The 14,135-nt window shown below is 39.7% G+C and overlaps 1 protein-coding gene across 7 annotated transcripts in view; it reads left to right on the top strand.

The window, feature by feature from the left end:
- SH3KBP1 (SH3 domain containing kinase binding protein 1) overlaps nt 1-14,135 on the top strand; it is a 327,120-nt gene that overhangs the window by 166,300 nt on the left and 146,685 nt on the right. For all 7 annotated transcript variants that reach the window (XM_075913587.2, XM_075913595.2, XM_075913614.2 and 4 more), the window contains one exon: nt 10,122-10,251. In XM_075913587.2, the coding sequence (XP_075769702.1) occupies nt 10,122-10,251 (130 nt within the window). The remainder of the gene's footprint in view (nt 1-10,121; nt 10,252-14,135) is intronic.

The raw sequence follows: 14,135 nt of genomic DNA on the forward strand, positions 1-14,135 counted from the left end.
CGTGGGCTCTGAAGCCTAGAAAGGGGAGTGGTGGGCTCCAGAGCCCCAGTCTGAACATTCACGTGGCTATTTTTAGCACCATAATACCAACTCCATAAAGCCTGAATCTGTAGTGACAGGCCCTGAGATTCTCTGCTATGGGCTCCTGCTTACTATATAGACACATGCTTAGGGTTTTCTGTAGCACCTGGTAAGTACAGATAGGTATTATAGGAAGTCCCAAGTAGCAGAAGCTGTTTTGAGGCTTGAGTATAGTGGAGTAGCAAAGAGGTACAGTCTGAACCTCTTTAGTCAAGCACCCTCAGGACCTGATCGGTGCCAAATAACAGGAGGTCAGTATTGTCTAGCAACATTACCAACACTTCCACTGCTTACTGAGCTCTTAGAAGACATTTGGAGGTAAATTGGAGCTAAATACGAGCACAGAACACTGAGAACCAGGACTGATGGCTATAAACAAACTTTATCAGACTGCGAGAAACTCGGCCACACCGATGATAAGTGGACATCTGGCTAAGTAAAATCATGCTGGACCACAGAAGTTGCCACACTAGAGTGTGCCTAGCTAGAGCTGTTCAACCTATACAAGTTTGCCGTGTCTTACACAAATTAAGCAATCACCATTTGAACTGTAAGATTGCAATTCTGTCCATTTATTGGAATTGCTGAACAAACTGAATGCACTTTGTTGTTGTAGCTGATGTCATAAGAACCCTTTGATAGAACAACCAGAAAAGAACTATAATTTCATCTGAAATATAAATGTATTTTGTATCATAAGATCAAACATTTGAAAGAGTGGCCAAATTTTCACCATTCCCAAGGTTTGTGATTGTTTGCTCTTTACATGTAGTAGGATTTAAGTGGTTGCAAGTGAAAACAGTCAGATCAAAGTAAGTTACTAAATCAAAATGAATAAAAATTGCTTATCTAGCGCTAATCCTCTCAAAAAAACTTGTTATATGATAATTTTTACCCTGAACAGTTATTCTAAACATCTCTTTCACAAGCTAAGCAGCCTCCTAGGTTGGGCCTGATCCTTCTCTCCGTTCAGTCTCAGTCATTCCTAGGAGGCGTCTTAGATGGAAAAAGTGGGGGTTGTTCTCCTGGCATCTGGCAACTCTTTCAATTCTTTGCTCCCCTCTTCATATTGCTTTTACCCATGGTGGGAATTCTTTGCGCTTAGTTAAAACTTTGCTCACCTTGCGTGGAAAATTACCAGATCCAAAATGAATTTCAGTATCAGGTGGGCTGGCTGCATGTCTTTCTATGGCCAACCACAGTTTGGGCTTACAGGACAAACAAGATTGTTCACAGGTTGTTGACTTGATCACTGAACCATGCAGATTCCAGGGCATCAGTGATGGCCCCAGGCCCACTGCCGGGATGGGGGTGGGAGACAAATGGGGCATTTTCACTGGGACCCAGAAATTCAAAGGCACTTGGGGCTCCTGACCACTGTCCCCGGTCAGAGTGGTGGCGGACAGAGCCCTGGGCCCTTTAAATTGCTGCCAGAGCACTGTGTGGCACACTCAGGCTCTAAAGGTTGGTAGTGGTGCCCCACTCAAGGTAGCGCTGAGCACTAGCTGCCCCTGGACCTGCTGCTTCCTCCTGAGGTCCTGCCCCTTCCACTCCCCGCACCTTGCCCAGGGGCTCTCAGAGGCTCTCCGCTCACCTGTGTGGCCCCCATTAGCGCATTTAGAATGATTAACAGAGCCATGCTTCAAATTCACACAGAAGAGCTATAAATGCACAAAAATAGGATATACAGATTCAGCAGATTGTAACCAAAATTGATGCTCTATGACCTGTTTTGCATAAGGCATCTTTGAGTTATGAGAATTGGCTTGTAAATATGAATATGCATAAGGCATGGGGGATGGGAAGTCACATTAATTTATGGTAATACCCTTTAAGGCCCAATCCTCTTGGCAAGCAGTGTCTTGGACTACTAATAACAGGAAAGGTAAAGCCTGCTGGTAAGTCTTTGTGGTATTGGGGCTTTAAAATATATTACAGGCAAAAAGTGATAGTGCTACCTATTGTTAAGGACACCTAGCATTTCCATTAACGCAGTGCTTTCAGATTCGTGTAACTTTAACCATTCATACTAAATTTTTGTTTTGAAAGTCTCAGCCATTTATAAGAACAAGATTAGTAAAAAAAATGCTTTATTGCTCACATAAAAAAATTATCATCATTTTATTGAGAAACTTTGGGGCAAGAGCTTAAAATTTGGCAGAGGGGTGGCCATAGTTTCAAGGATGTTCCTTTTGCTGTTGCAATCAAAATTCATCAACATATGATCAAATTATAAATCTTTGAATAACTTCTGCCTGTTACCAAGAATGCTGAATGAGAGATGGTGGGGAGGAGGAGAAGGGTAGGGCTTTTCTCACAATAATTCTTCTTGGGCCACTCTAGTGCTTAAGGCCAGAACTGAGAGCAGGGAGACTGCCTCTTTTATGCTTCCAGTGCTCCTCCTGCTGTCACACGGGTTGAGAGGATAAGGAGGTTAGCAATCTGTCTAAATGCAGAGAGTAGTGAGAAATGGTATGGGGAAAGAACTTCACAAGGTGAGGTAGAAACTCATAGATGAAAGTGGATTTTATAGGAGCAGACAGGGAAAGTCTGTGCTATAGAAGCAAAAGGATCTATCAATGCTAGAATACATACCCTCCATCACAACCTGAAATTGAAGCCAGTATTCTTGTGACTTTCTGCTGTCAGCAAATAGCTGTAAAACTCACAAGCAAAGTGTCTGGTTTCACCTCATGTGGCTGGTTGACATAGAAGATAACTATATTACTGTTAAAACAGGTCGAACCTCACTGGTCTGGCAATACCTATGGTCCAGCATGATTTTAGTTAGCTGAATGTCCACTTATCGTGGGTTTGATCAAGTTTCCGGTGGTCCCATAAAGTTTGCTTACAGCTATCAGTATTGCCTCTCAGTGTTCTGTGCTGTTTTTTAGCTCTAATTTATCCCTAAATGTCGTCTTGGGGCCTAGTAAGCAGTGAAAGTGTTGTTGTTATTTCCTTGTGACAAAGCAAAAAAATTGTGTAACAACAGTAACACTTTGTGATGAAGAGAGCTGATAAGCCTTGGCCTGGCGTAGGCTTATATAGGATGTGTCCGCACAGTCATGCATTATTACGTAGCATTGCTCTGTTTATTCACTTTGAGGAAATAGAGACCCACTTGCTACAATATAGACCTACAGTGGTTTGAAAAATCCTCTGGTTTGGCACCAGTGATGTCCCAGGGTGCTGGACTAGAGAGGTTCAACCTGTAGATAATCTGTTAGCTCAAGTGGTAGAGTGCTCTGCTATGGATATAAAGATCTGAACCTGCAGATGGCCTAAGTTGTGTGCCAGTACTGTACAACATGATGAAGATTCTGGTTTTATTTTTGTATTAGGTAAATAGTTTAAATAATCTACTGTAAAAGAACCTTACAGTTGCAAATGTAAGCAGTAAAATTAGGAAATTCCACACTATGTAACCTTAATTCAGTCTCCTTGCCAAGGAGGTTAAAATGCATTTATTTGTGTAAATGTGTAACCACTGAATTTTTTCAGTGGTTATACCTTTACACGGGGTGGCTGGTAGCTGGGAGGGCTTAATTTGATAGTCTGTAAGTTAATCTTCTCATTTGTTTGAAATTTCTGTGAAGATCCTTGAGTTCTCTAGAAATGTACATCAAGTTAGCTAACTTAAGTTAAAAGCACACCTTTTTTTTCCCAATTGGAGGCAAGAAAGCACAGTGTTGTATTCTCAAGCATCTCTCTAGATTGTCTGTTGTTGCCCAGTCTCAAATCTCTTCTCTTTAAATGAGGTGATTAGGAAAGCACACCTATACAATTACAAGTGTATTTGAATCTGAATGAGACCTTTGATAGATAATCAGTCTGGGTTTCAGTCTTCATTTGGAATTGAGTCCATACTCATTAATGTCATTTAATAATTTTTGATGACTTTAGATCTGGTTCCACTGGATCTTTTGGTTATGCTGGCTCTTTCAGCGGTTTTTGATCATATTACGTGTAGGCTGGTGCTGTGATGACAAGAGGTGGTTGTTGGTATATCTGGATCTTCCTTCAGAGTATTTTCTTATCTTGAAGAATGAATCCTGTCAGTACTTAAGAACAAAGAATTCTCATCACTGAGGGATTTGGTGTGCTGTCACAAGAATCTGATCTCTTTCTCATGTTCGTCTGTGTTCATATGCATCCCTTTTTTACATTATTTCTATCAGCAATCTGCATTGACTTGCCGCAGAGTATCTCTTGTCCCATGGATTTATCATGATTTTTCCTCCACCATGGAGGAATGCTTTGATAAACTATTCCCAGCTGATTGAGTCAAAGCTCTTACTTTTTTTTTTTTTTTTTGATTGAGAAAGTCTTGCTGGTACCACAGAGAAGATGATTGTGGGGGTTGCCTGCAATGTTCCCTCTAACTTTATCAGCTGTGTGTGGAATACATTTTGTTATGTGCACAAAGGCACGTGTGGATGTGCACCACCAATAGAAACACATGCTGCCCAGTTGTGAGTGCTCTATACATTCTGCTAATCAGCTAGGCGGCATTTGAATCTCTCCTGGTTGAGCTTACAGGGAACACTAGTTGTCTGCCTCTTTATGTCCCCAAACATTAAAAAGAGAGTTGTTCGGAAAAGTGAATCACATTAAAAATCTTAGTGTCAATTCCAGTGGAAGAGCATTTATTGGATGTGGCTGTATAGTGGTTCCTCTCCTACCCCTAGTTTTTCAGTGTATTTTGGCATCTTTCCTCATTTCATGAACGCCTCCTGCCCATGCAGTTTGATTGTTAATTCCCTCTTAGCACGTCTTTAGAATGCAGCAACATAGTATGTTTGCTTGCAGATTTTGAGACACTGATCACGTTTTTCCATCTGCAATACTTCAGACAGGCAGATGTCTCTGATTTTTAAAATGATGAATGATGTGGGCCCCAGCTGTATTTTATAACTCCCTTTTGTGCTTCTTTGTGATTGGTTGGTGGTGTGTTCTGTATAAATGGCTGAACAGGAACGTATCTCCCATATATATACGAAGTAGGCTAATAAAATATCTCCATTATATCTCATATATGTTGTTATACTTAAAATGTAGTACTCTCAGCATCCAGGCTTGGCAAGTCGACACACTTTTCCTTCCCAGAAGGCTGCCAAAAGATTTAACTAATTTTTTTTTTGAGGGAAGGAGGAAAAACAGACTGAACCAAAACCAGTATGTACATACAATATTGTCTAGAAGAGATGAATTCAAGAACCTTTCCTCTGTTACAGGAACCTTGATTTCCTTTTTTGTGGATGAGATTAAAAAAAAAGGGGGGGACGATTTTTACAGCGCATAAATGCTAGGCAAGAATTAGGACTCAGGTGCATAAATTCTGAAAACACTTAGCTACAGTAACAGATTTTACTGAATACTTGTACCTTCTGATAGGCTATTCACATGAATAATGCATTTCCATTTGTAAGCTTTTATTGGTGAAGAATTAGCACATCATTTCAAACCGTATGGCACAAGGTTGTCTCCATTTGGAGCTGCTAAATCCCAGAGACAGTTTTATGTGTAGTTTGCTGTACAAAATGATTTTTGACTAGTACGTCTAAAGTTGAGGTACATTTCATGTACACACCATTGTTGTATAATGCTGTTGAAACAAATACTTATTAAAACATGGGACTCCCTGGTAACCTTTGTGAAGCTCACTGTGCATAGTGCTTTGGGAAGAGTCTATTTTTGGCTCTAGTGCAGGGGGTCTCAAGCTCAGTTTTCCTTAGGGCCAGTCCTCAAATGCTCCTAGTGGGTCAGCAGGCACCCCTCTGGCAGAGTTCCAGGAATGCATGGGTCTCTATGCATTTTCTCCCAGCTCCTGCATTTCCCAGACCTGCCTACTGGTACGTGTGTTCCCCCCACCCACCCCATGCGTCCCTTTACCCCACTTGTTGCCCCTGGACAATTAAAAACCTGCTGGGAGCCTTCACCACTACCTGCAGCAGGGCTAGAGTGGCTACCAGCAGCTAGCTCCCCACCACTCCTGCATATCCCTGTGTGTGCAGAGCTGCCTCCATCCAAAAGTGAAAGCTGTCAAACTATTGACTCATTTTGTGAAACTGGCTAGATATCAGCCATGCCACCTCTCCTGTGTTGATCACAAGCTTCTTGATAATTGGGGCTTAAAAAGGGGGGGGGGGGAGGAGGAAAGAAGGTCCAGCCACATTATTAGAACTAAGTCTGATCTGGGAACTTCACTACTTGATATCTCATGCACTGCTATCAATTGTGATTGCTGTGACTAAATAGATAGTGCTTGTTTGCTGGTGCATGGTATTAGAAGGGAATCCCCACTTTTTTATTATTATTTATTTTTAAGATTTTAGGTCTCACGATTTGTGGTAAAAAGCTAGAAAATGTGCCCTAACTTCAGCCAAAATCTCGAACACCAGATGCTTAATAAAAAGATCCCCAAATATATTTTTATCTGTGATTTCAAGAAGCCATTCTCTTTTTGGAGATGGGGAGTGGCGGCTCATTCATGAGTTTTGAACGCTTGGAGTTGGCAGTATAGTACGTGCAAGTTGATAGTCTTCTCCTGTGACCAGAAGTCTTGACAGAGACCAGGATCCTAGAAAAGACCTGAAACTGAATTCTCACCCTGACATTCCCATGTCCTCGTGCTGGAATTCTCCCTCCTCCCCCTGCCCTCCCACCACACGCACACATGTACACTAACATCCACACCTTTGCTCACACGCATGCGCACACACATACTCTCTCTCTCTCTCTCTCACTCACATCCACACCTTTGCACTATTCTCCATCCCCACCCAGGATAACCAAAAGCAAAATCCATTTGCCCCACCCCGCCGGCTGCAGAAGTGTGTCAGCTCTGTCAGCTCCCTGGCCAGCGTGGTTTGCATCATGACAGAGGCAGCCAGAATATCTCCCAGACTTAGCCCCAGCAACAGAGGGTTCCACTATGTGGGCACCAGGGGCCTGGGTGCTGCTGAGAGCCATGTGTATGGATGAATTTTCTCCTGTTGCCTGCTTTCCTTCCCTCTTCATCCCTACCCCGTGGCCTGCCCCACAGGCTGGAAGCTGCGTCGGCCTGATGAAATAACTTTCTGGAAATACTTTGTGGGCTGGATCGGGGAAGGGCTCGGGTTGTAAATGGCCCATGAGCTGGGAGTTTGAAACCCCTGTTCTTAGCATCTTGCTCATTGGACAGGAGCTAGAAATGCCACGAAGTAGTCAGCAGTACGTCTGCTAGATGATTTAAGGATTAATAGTGATGAGAGTGTGGGTATAAGTAAATGGTACTGATATCAGTTTATTGAAAAACAAAGATAAGCAGTAGGAAAAGTTACTTTGGAGAGCTGTAAATGGATAACAATGGTTGGCATTAAGAGTGCTCAATCCTATTTGTTTGCCAGATTGGGACCTAACGGTCTGCACAATTCCATTGAGTGTGATTATCAGTAGACTTAAGTAACTGTTAGGGTAGTATGGGTAATAAATAGGGCCAAATCAAATTCATGGCCATGAAATATGTTTGGACTGTGAAATCTGGCCTTTTGTGTGCTTTTCCCTGCACTGTATACACTTCTTAAGGGAGACCAGTGTTTCTCAGATTTGGGGGGTGCTGACCCAAAAGGGGGTGGGTGTGTGTGTGTGTGTGTGTGTGTGTGTGTGTGTGTGTGTGTGTGTATAGGCACCCTTACTTTTGTGCTGTTCTCAGAGTTGGTGATACTATAGAATGCCAGCGTTACTTAGCTATGTCTTCAGAGCTGAACGCATCGCTAGCAGCTGCTGCTCTCCAGCTGCCCAGCTTGGAAGACAGCACTGCCCGTCTGTAGCAGTGCAGAAGTAATGGTAACAGTTCTATAATTTCTCCTCTAATAACCTTGTGACCTTCCCCCCCTGGACTACTGCACTGTGACATTTCAGATTTCAGAGGGGTAGCCGTGTTAGTCTGAATCTGCAAAAGCGACGAGGAGTCCTGTGGCACCTTATAGACTAACTGAAGTGTAGGAGCATAAGCTTTCGTGGGCAAAGACCCACTTCGTCAGATGAATCTGACGAAGTGGGTCTTTGCCCACGAAAGCTTATGCTCCTACACTTCAGTTAGTCTATAAGGTGCCACAGGACTCCTCGTCGCTATTTCAGATTTAAATAGCTAAAATAATGAAATTTTATTATTTTTAAAATCCTGTAACTGTGAAATTGACCCAAGTGAATTTGGTAGAGCCTAGTAATGAATAATGGTTCCATTTTGATCAATAATGTCTTCTGTGAATAATACTACCATTATAAATAGAAATGCTTTATATATGTACAGTAATAAAAGGTTCAGCTCAGGATTTTAACCTTATAGTTTTCCTCTTTGAAAATTATTATAGGAAGTGTCTGGATTTTGCAAATATTATTGATTATTTTTCTCTGTATTTTTCCAATCCTTTTAGTTCAACGAGAGAAGGCAAAACCAAACAAGTATTTTTCTGGGACATTTGAAGATGATGGATGAAATCCAGCCCCTTCTAAAGCCAATGGCAGTTTTGCCATTGACTTTCAACGGGGCCACTGTTTCACCCAGAATGTCTTGTTTCTTTTCTCTAAGGCAGCAGTTAGCTAAAAGCCATTATTCCCAGAGGTGTGCTTGACCTTATTGATGTTACTGATGCATGAACAAGCTGTTTTGGCACAGTAAACTGAAGTTGTTAAATGAAAATAGTCATGTTGATTTGCACTTCATTCAAAATTAAAGGTTAAAAAAAAATCAACATCGGACAAGAATTACATGAGAAGCAGGAGAGAAAAATCCCTAAAGTAAAAATAACTTTCTATATGTACTTTGTAGTAATATTGTATCAAAAGGAAGTACGTATACAAAAATAAATCATGGCATATGTCTGGATGTCAAGATTCAGCTACTTCATCTACAGGTTGAGAAAATATTTGCAAGAAGTTGTTGCTGACATCCTGAATATGTTTTTAATAAATGAATTACAATGTAAGAAATTGAGACTTTCACAGTTATTTAATATGTAGCTGAATTCTTTGCAACTGTGTAAGAGTTTTGTTTCCACAAAAAATAGTAAACATAAATTGGTACAACTTGCAAAGCAGTCGGAATCTACTTTTTGTATTTTTTTTTTCCAGAAAAGAGATGGGTCAAACCACAACTGATATTTCTCAGACTGAAGCTGTCCTCTCCTGTCACTTTTTTGTGAATGGACAGAGTCTGACAAATGAAAGCGATTAAACTGTCAAATATACGCTTATCTGATGCAGAGAATAAATGATTCCCTGCTGTCCTGTTACAACCTGAAGACATGTGGTATTTAGGGACTGTCATTTCCTAGTATGATAGTCTGCGTACATATTGGCTAGGCTACACATGAGGGAATGAATCATTTTTAAGAGCTATATTTATTTTGTACTGGAATTACTTTAGGAAGTTGCATGCTTCTTTTGCTCCCATTATTTATTTCTATAGGTCCTGTTGACTCTTACACACATTTATACTGTTCTTCATATTCATTTAGTCTTTGCAGATTCCTTAACTTTTACATGATTCATGATGTTGTCATGTCATGCAGTGGAACACTAATGACATTGCTTGTAGAGATATGGTATTTTTTTGTTAGTGTTCTTCTTCAAATCCTGTCACAAACTGGTGTGCGGTGTTGCTGTGCACAGTTCATGGAATGTCATGTTTCAGACACTGCATTTTCTTGGTGATTGAGCTAATTTTTACAAATGTGAAGTTTAATAACATTCTATAATTTTGAAGTATTACTCGGTCATTTTATTTAATGACTTGTCTCCTCCTATGATTGAACAAATAAAAAAAACCCCACAGACATGCACAGATAATATATATCCATGTCATGCATATAAAAAGGTGGATACCATATACAAAGTGCATCCCATACTTGTAAAAATGTATACGAACTGTACAAAATCAGTGTTCTTTTCACATTAGTTCTTAATACAATTTGTTTTTTAAAACATTTAAATTTAAAAAAGGTGGTATACATATTTATATTAACACTATTTTATTTGTTCTGTTTGTTTTGGTCCAGGTGGAGGAGGGCTGGTGGGAAGGAATTCTCAATGGAAAGACTGGCATGTTTCCATCCAACTTCATAAAGGAAATTTCTGTTGATTCTGATGATGTGGAAATTGCACGGGAGGAGCAACTAATAAAGCCAAGTAAGGAATAAAGTGTTATCAAGTTAATCTATTTTCCTCTTCTTTATTGACTTTTTGCTATGCTGGAATCTTCTTACCTTTTACTTGGAAGAGATTCAGAGTGTGTTGTTCTAAATTTGGTGCCAGGAAAAGGTTGTTTGGCTGTTGATGCTATAAGGGTATTAGCACCTTCCCCTTTATAGCACTTTTCATTAGAGACCATTGCAGCTATAACTGCCAAGGGCCCAGGAAATGATGTCATTTTATTACTTTAGGGCTTCTATTTCATTATGAAAATACACTACCATTTTGTCCTTACATGCAGTACCTCAACAAAATTACCCAAAAAACCCTATTCAGTGGTTTTGCTTATTTATTTTAGCAAGGGGCTAGGAGCGCCAGACCTTATTCAGTAAGTCCTCCTGGGTATTTAAGAATTCGTAATTATTGGTGTGGGACATGCGGCACTTTCTCCCTCCAGGTGCTGAGCATGCTACTTCCACATTCATCATTCCCAACCCCTGCTAGCCAAAGGAGCAAAAGGCCAGAACTGGGACTCAGATTTGGTTCTCCCACTGCGCCATCCACTCACCTGGATTTTCAGTACTGTTGCAGGTGAAAAGCATGTTTGGTAACTAAGCTTGCAGTAGAATCAAGTTAGTAGTGGATTCTCCCAATTTGTAACTTTTTCCTTGATGTAAGGAGAAGAATAACCTAAATCATACATCCGATTCTGTATGGAATGGATGATACGCTGTCTGGCTGCATTTTAGTTTCTTCAAGTAAAAATTCTTGGCCTGATCTCCAAATTCTGTGATCACTAGATCCTCTATTTTAAAAATATTCCAACAGTATTTGCATATCTTTGCATAAATGCATGTTTACTTGCTAAATTGCTCCCTGCCTAGCTATTTCCCATTTGCAGCACATTTAATACTTGGTTATATAGTGTTCTTAGGAGAGCTGTACAGGAACGACACGCAATTGGATGAAAGATGGTGCTTTTGTGGGACTATGCCAAACTCTTAAACTTGCCAAATTTAAACAAAATATTTATAATTCTCTTATGAATGAGAGTGAAAATCCAGTGTTTCTGAATTTTAATTGAAAATGTCTTAATGCAGCACTCATTTGTTTTTTATTAAGAAAAAAATTGCTGTCTTTCTTCTATACCATAGAAATAAGATTGTAGTGTTTGGAAGAGGGTTTGTCTAATTTCTTATAAGAATGGGAAATCTTTGTGGAAGTATAAATTACTTGCTTTATATGCTTGGGGTTGGTATAATAATCTGTGTAGAGAATATTGCTTCAGTCATACTGCTTCAAAATATTCTGCAATTTAAAAAGATGTGCAAGGGGAAAATTAATATCCACAAGTAATATTGAAGTTGCATGTTTCAGTATGTAGGCAGGCTATACTTTGAAAATACTAATTGCAATTATAATTTTTCAATAAAAATGCAATGAAGTGGGATGGAATTAATCCCAATTTGTCAGTAACATTTCATAAATTAATTTGTAGAGTCTTAAATTTGGAATCCGTATTTTATCCTCTACATTTTACACCAATGGACACTTTATAAAAATGTTTATAGGTAGGCAAATTTCCAGGAGCCCCCCTCCCCTTCCCTTTTCCTCTATGGGAGGAAAAATGGTCCTTTTCTTTGGTAATGTTTCATTTTTAGCCTTATGTACATACTTGTTACGATAAGTGCTTTAAACAGATTTGACAATGGAAAAGAAGAGTAAAAAAAGTCAGCACAAAATACTTATATCCTTTCAGTTCTGCTCATAATAGGGACGTGAATGGTTAACTGCTTAACCATTGCTAGTTGGAGCAGCTCCCGGGGCTGCTCCAGCCCACTGGCCTGGGCAAGATGCAGACAGGCGCTGTTCTGGCCAGGTTGGAGCAGCCGCCATCTGCGGTGGGGGAGGGGCGGGGCACTCCAGCCCAGCCTCCCTACCGTTGTCCCACCTTTAATTTTGTTAAGCATTGCAATTAACCCGTTAACCAATTAAACGGGGTTTTACATCCCTAGTCCATAATGACAAAGGTGAACAATTTAATTAACCAATGAATGCAGGATTGGGACCATATGGAAATCATGCATATACATACCTCCAGGGGAGCTCAGATCTGAGTGAGTTCATTCTATCTACTGTTGCTTCATAAATGCATGGCTACCTATAAGGGTATATCAGGTACCTCAGTATATTAAAAATCTATACATTTGATAAGCATTAATTTCACACATCAGTGGGAAAATGTCATTTTAAATATTCCTATTTACTATTTTTCCAAAGCAACAGAAGAGTTATAGAGTAAGCCATTGGAGGGCTGCCATATGGGGATAATAATACTTACCCCTTTTATATGTCTCTTGTGCAGCTTGATTAATCAAGGCGTTTAAAGCAGTTTGGTATCCTCAGGTGAATTGGGCTGCAGAAATGCAAAATATGAGCATGATTTGGTTTTTAATAAGTCGTATCGTATTTTCTCTCTTAGGATAGATAATCTAGTGCCATGGGTCAGACAGGCAAGGCTGTACTCAAGGCTTTGAGTGGAGAAAATGTCTGTGTGGGGGGTGGAGACTAATATTCTGGGTGAGTTCTAGGAGCCTTGGTATTTTGGAAAGTACAGTCCTAACAAGATAAAAGATGCAATACAGAGCTTAATTAAGGTCTGCTTTTGATATCCATGCTCCCATTGAGTTACCCTTCATTTTTCAAGGAGTCCTATTGATTTCAAAAGTAAAGTTGTCTATTGGTATAAGATAATACCCACAAGTTGTGTATACTTTAGTTTTATCTTCAGGGTTGATCGGACGCACGAACCTCTTTTAGTGTAATTATTCTCTCAGATGTCTTAATATTTGTTTACTTGGTTTTAAGATAGCTTAACAAAAAAATCATGAAAATTGCCATGTGTAATGAAACTGAATATTAAAACCTAGTGATTGAAAGTCATATGTTAAGGGGGCGATTTCACAGTCATTTTAATATGCCTGTTGCATATTATAACATAGAAGGACTATGGGATGTATCTAACTCTCTTTTGTATGTGTGTAAATTAAGTTATGACTAGTCTTAATATAATATATTGGATATTGAAAAACATATTGGTCATGGTCACAGATAAATCATGAGTCCCCAGTACTAAAACTGATATTAGACTCTGCAGCAAGTGATTTAGTTAGGTAATGCAATACATCTTAACATCTTTAAATTTCAGGTCTCTTCACTGTCATGCAGCCAAATATTTCCTTCTCTGCTTTCTTAACAGCTGAGTGAATGTTGTAATAGTTTTCGCTTAAAGATGATCTGCAAAGGAGCAGTGAGGGTGAATTGGTTTGTGCCTTTTGTTATGTTGCTTGCTTATGGCTACAGATGGTGTTGGATGTTTTCATTTCTATACTGTTTTCTGCCTGTGTATTATAATGTGTGTGTGTATATATATATACAGTATATATATATATATATACACACAGCTCTGACTATTTTTCCCCAGAAGATGTTTTGGATGACTGAAGAACTGGTAGGACAATGACACAATGCTATACAATGAAATTTGCACTAGCTAACCTGTTTGCTGTCTCACTGTAAATAAACTCAATAAACAAAACCCTGCATCCTTTTTTGGGCAGGAAAGGCATAGCCTTAATCAACTGAAATGGGAAGCAATCTTCAGACTGTTTAAAGCTTTTTAGGTTTTGCTTGTTTTTTTGTTAACACCTATTTGTCTGAATAAGCTATTGAATTTTTAAAAGTATTTTGCATCTGACGAAGTATCATGCATCTGACGAAGTGGGTCTTTGCCCATGAAAGCTTATGCTCCAATACATCTGTTAGTCTATAAGGTGCCACAGGACTCCTTGTTGCTCTTGCAGATCCAGACTAACACGGCT

This window comes from Pelodiscus sinensis, chromosome 1 (genome assembly GCF_052426305.1).
Source record: "Pelodiscus sinensis isolate ZL-2025 chromosome 1, ASM5242630v1, whole genome shotgun sequence".
Lineage (NCBI taxonomy): Eukaryota > Metazoa > Chordata > Testudines > Trionychidae > Pelodiscus > Pelodiscus sinensis.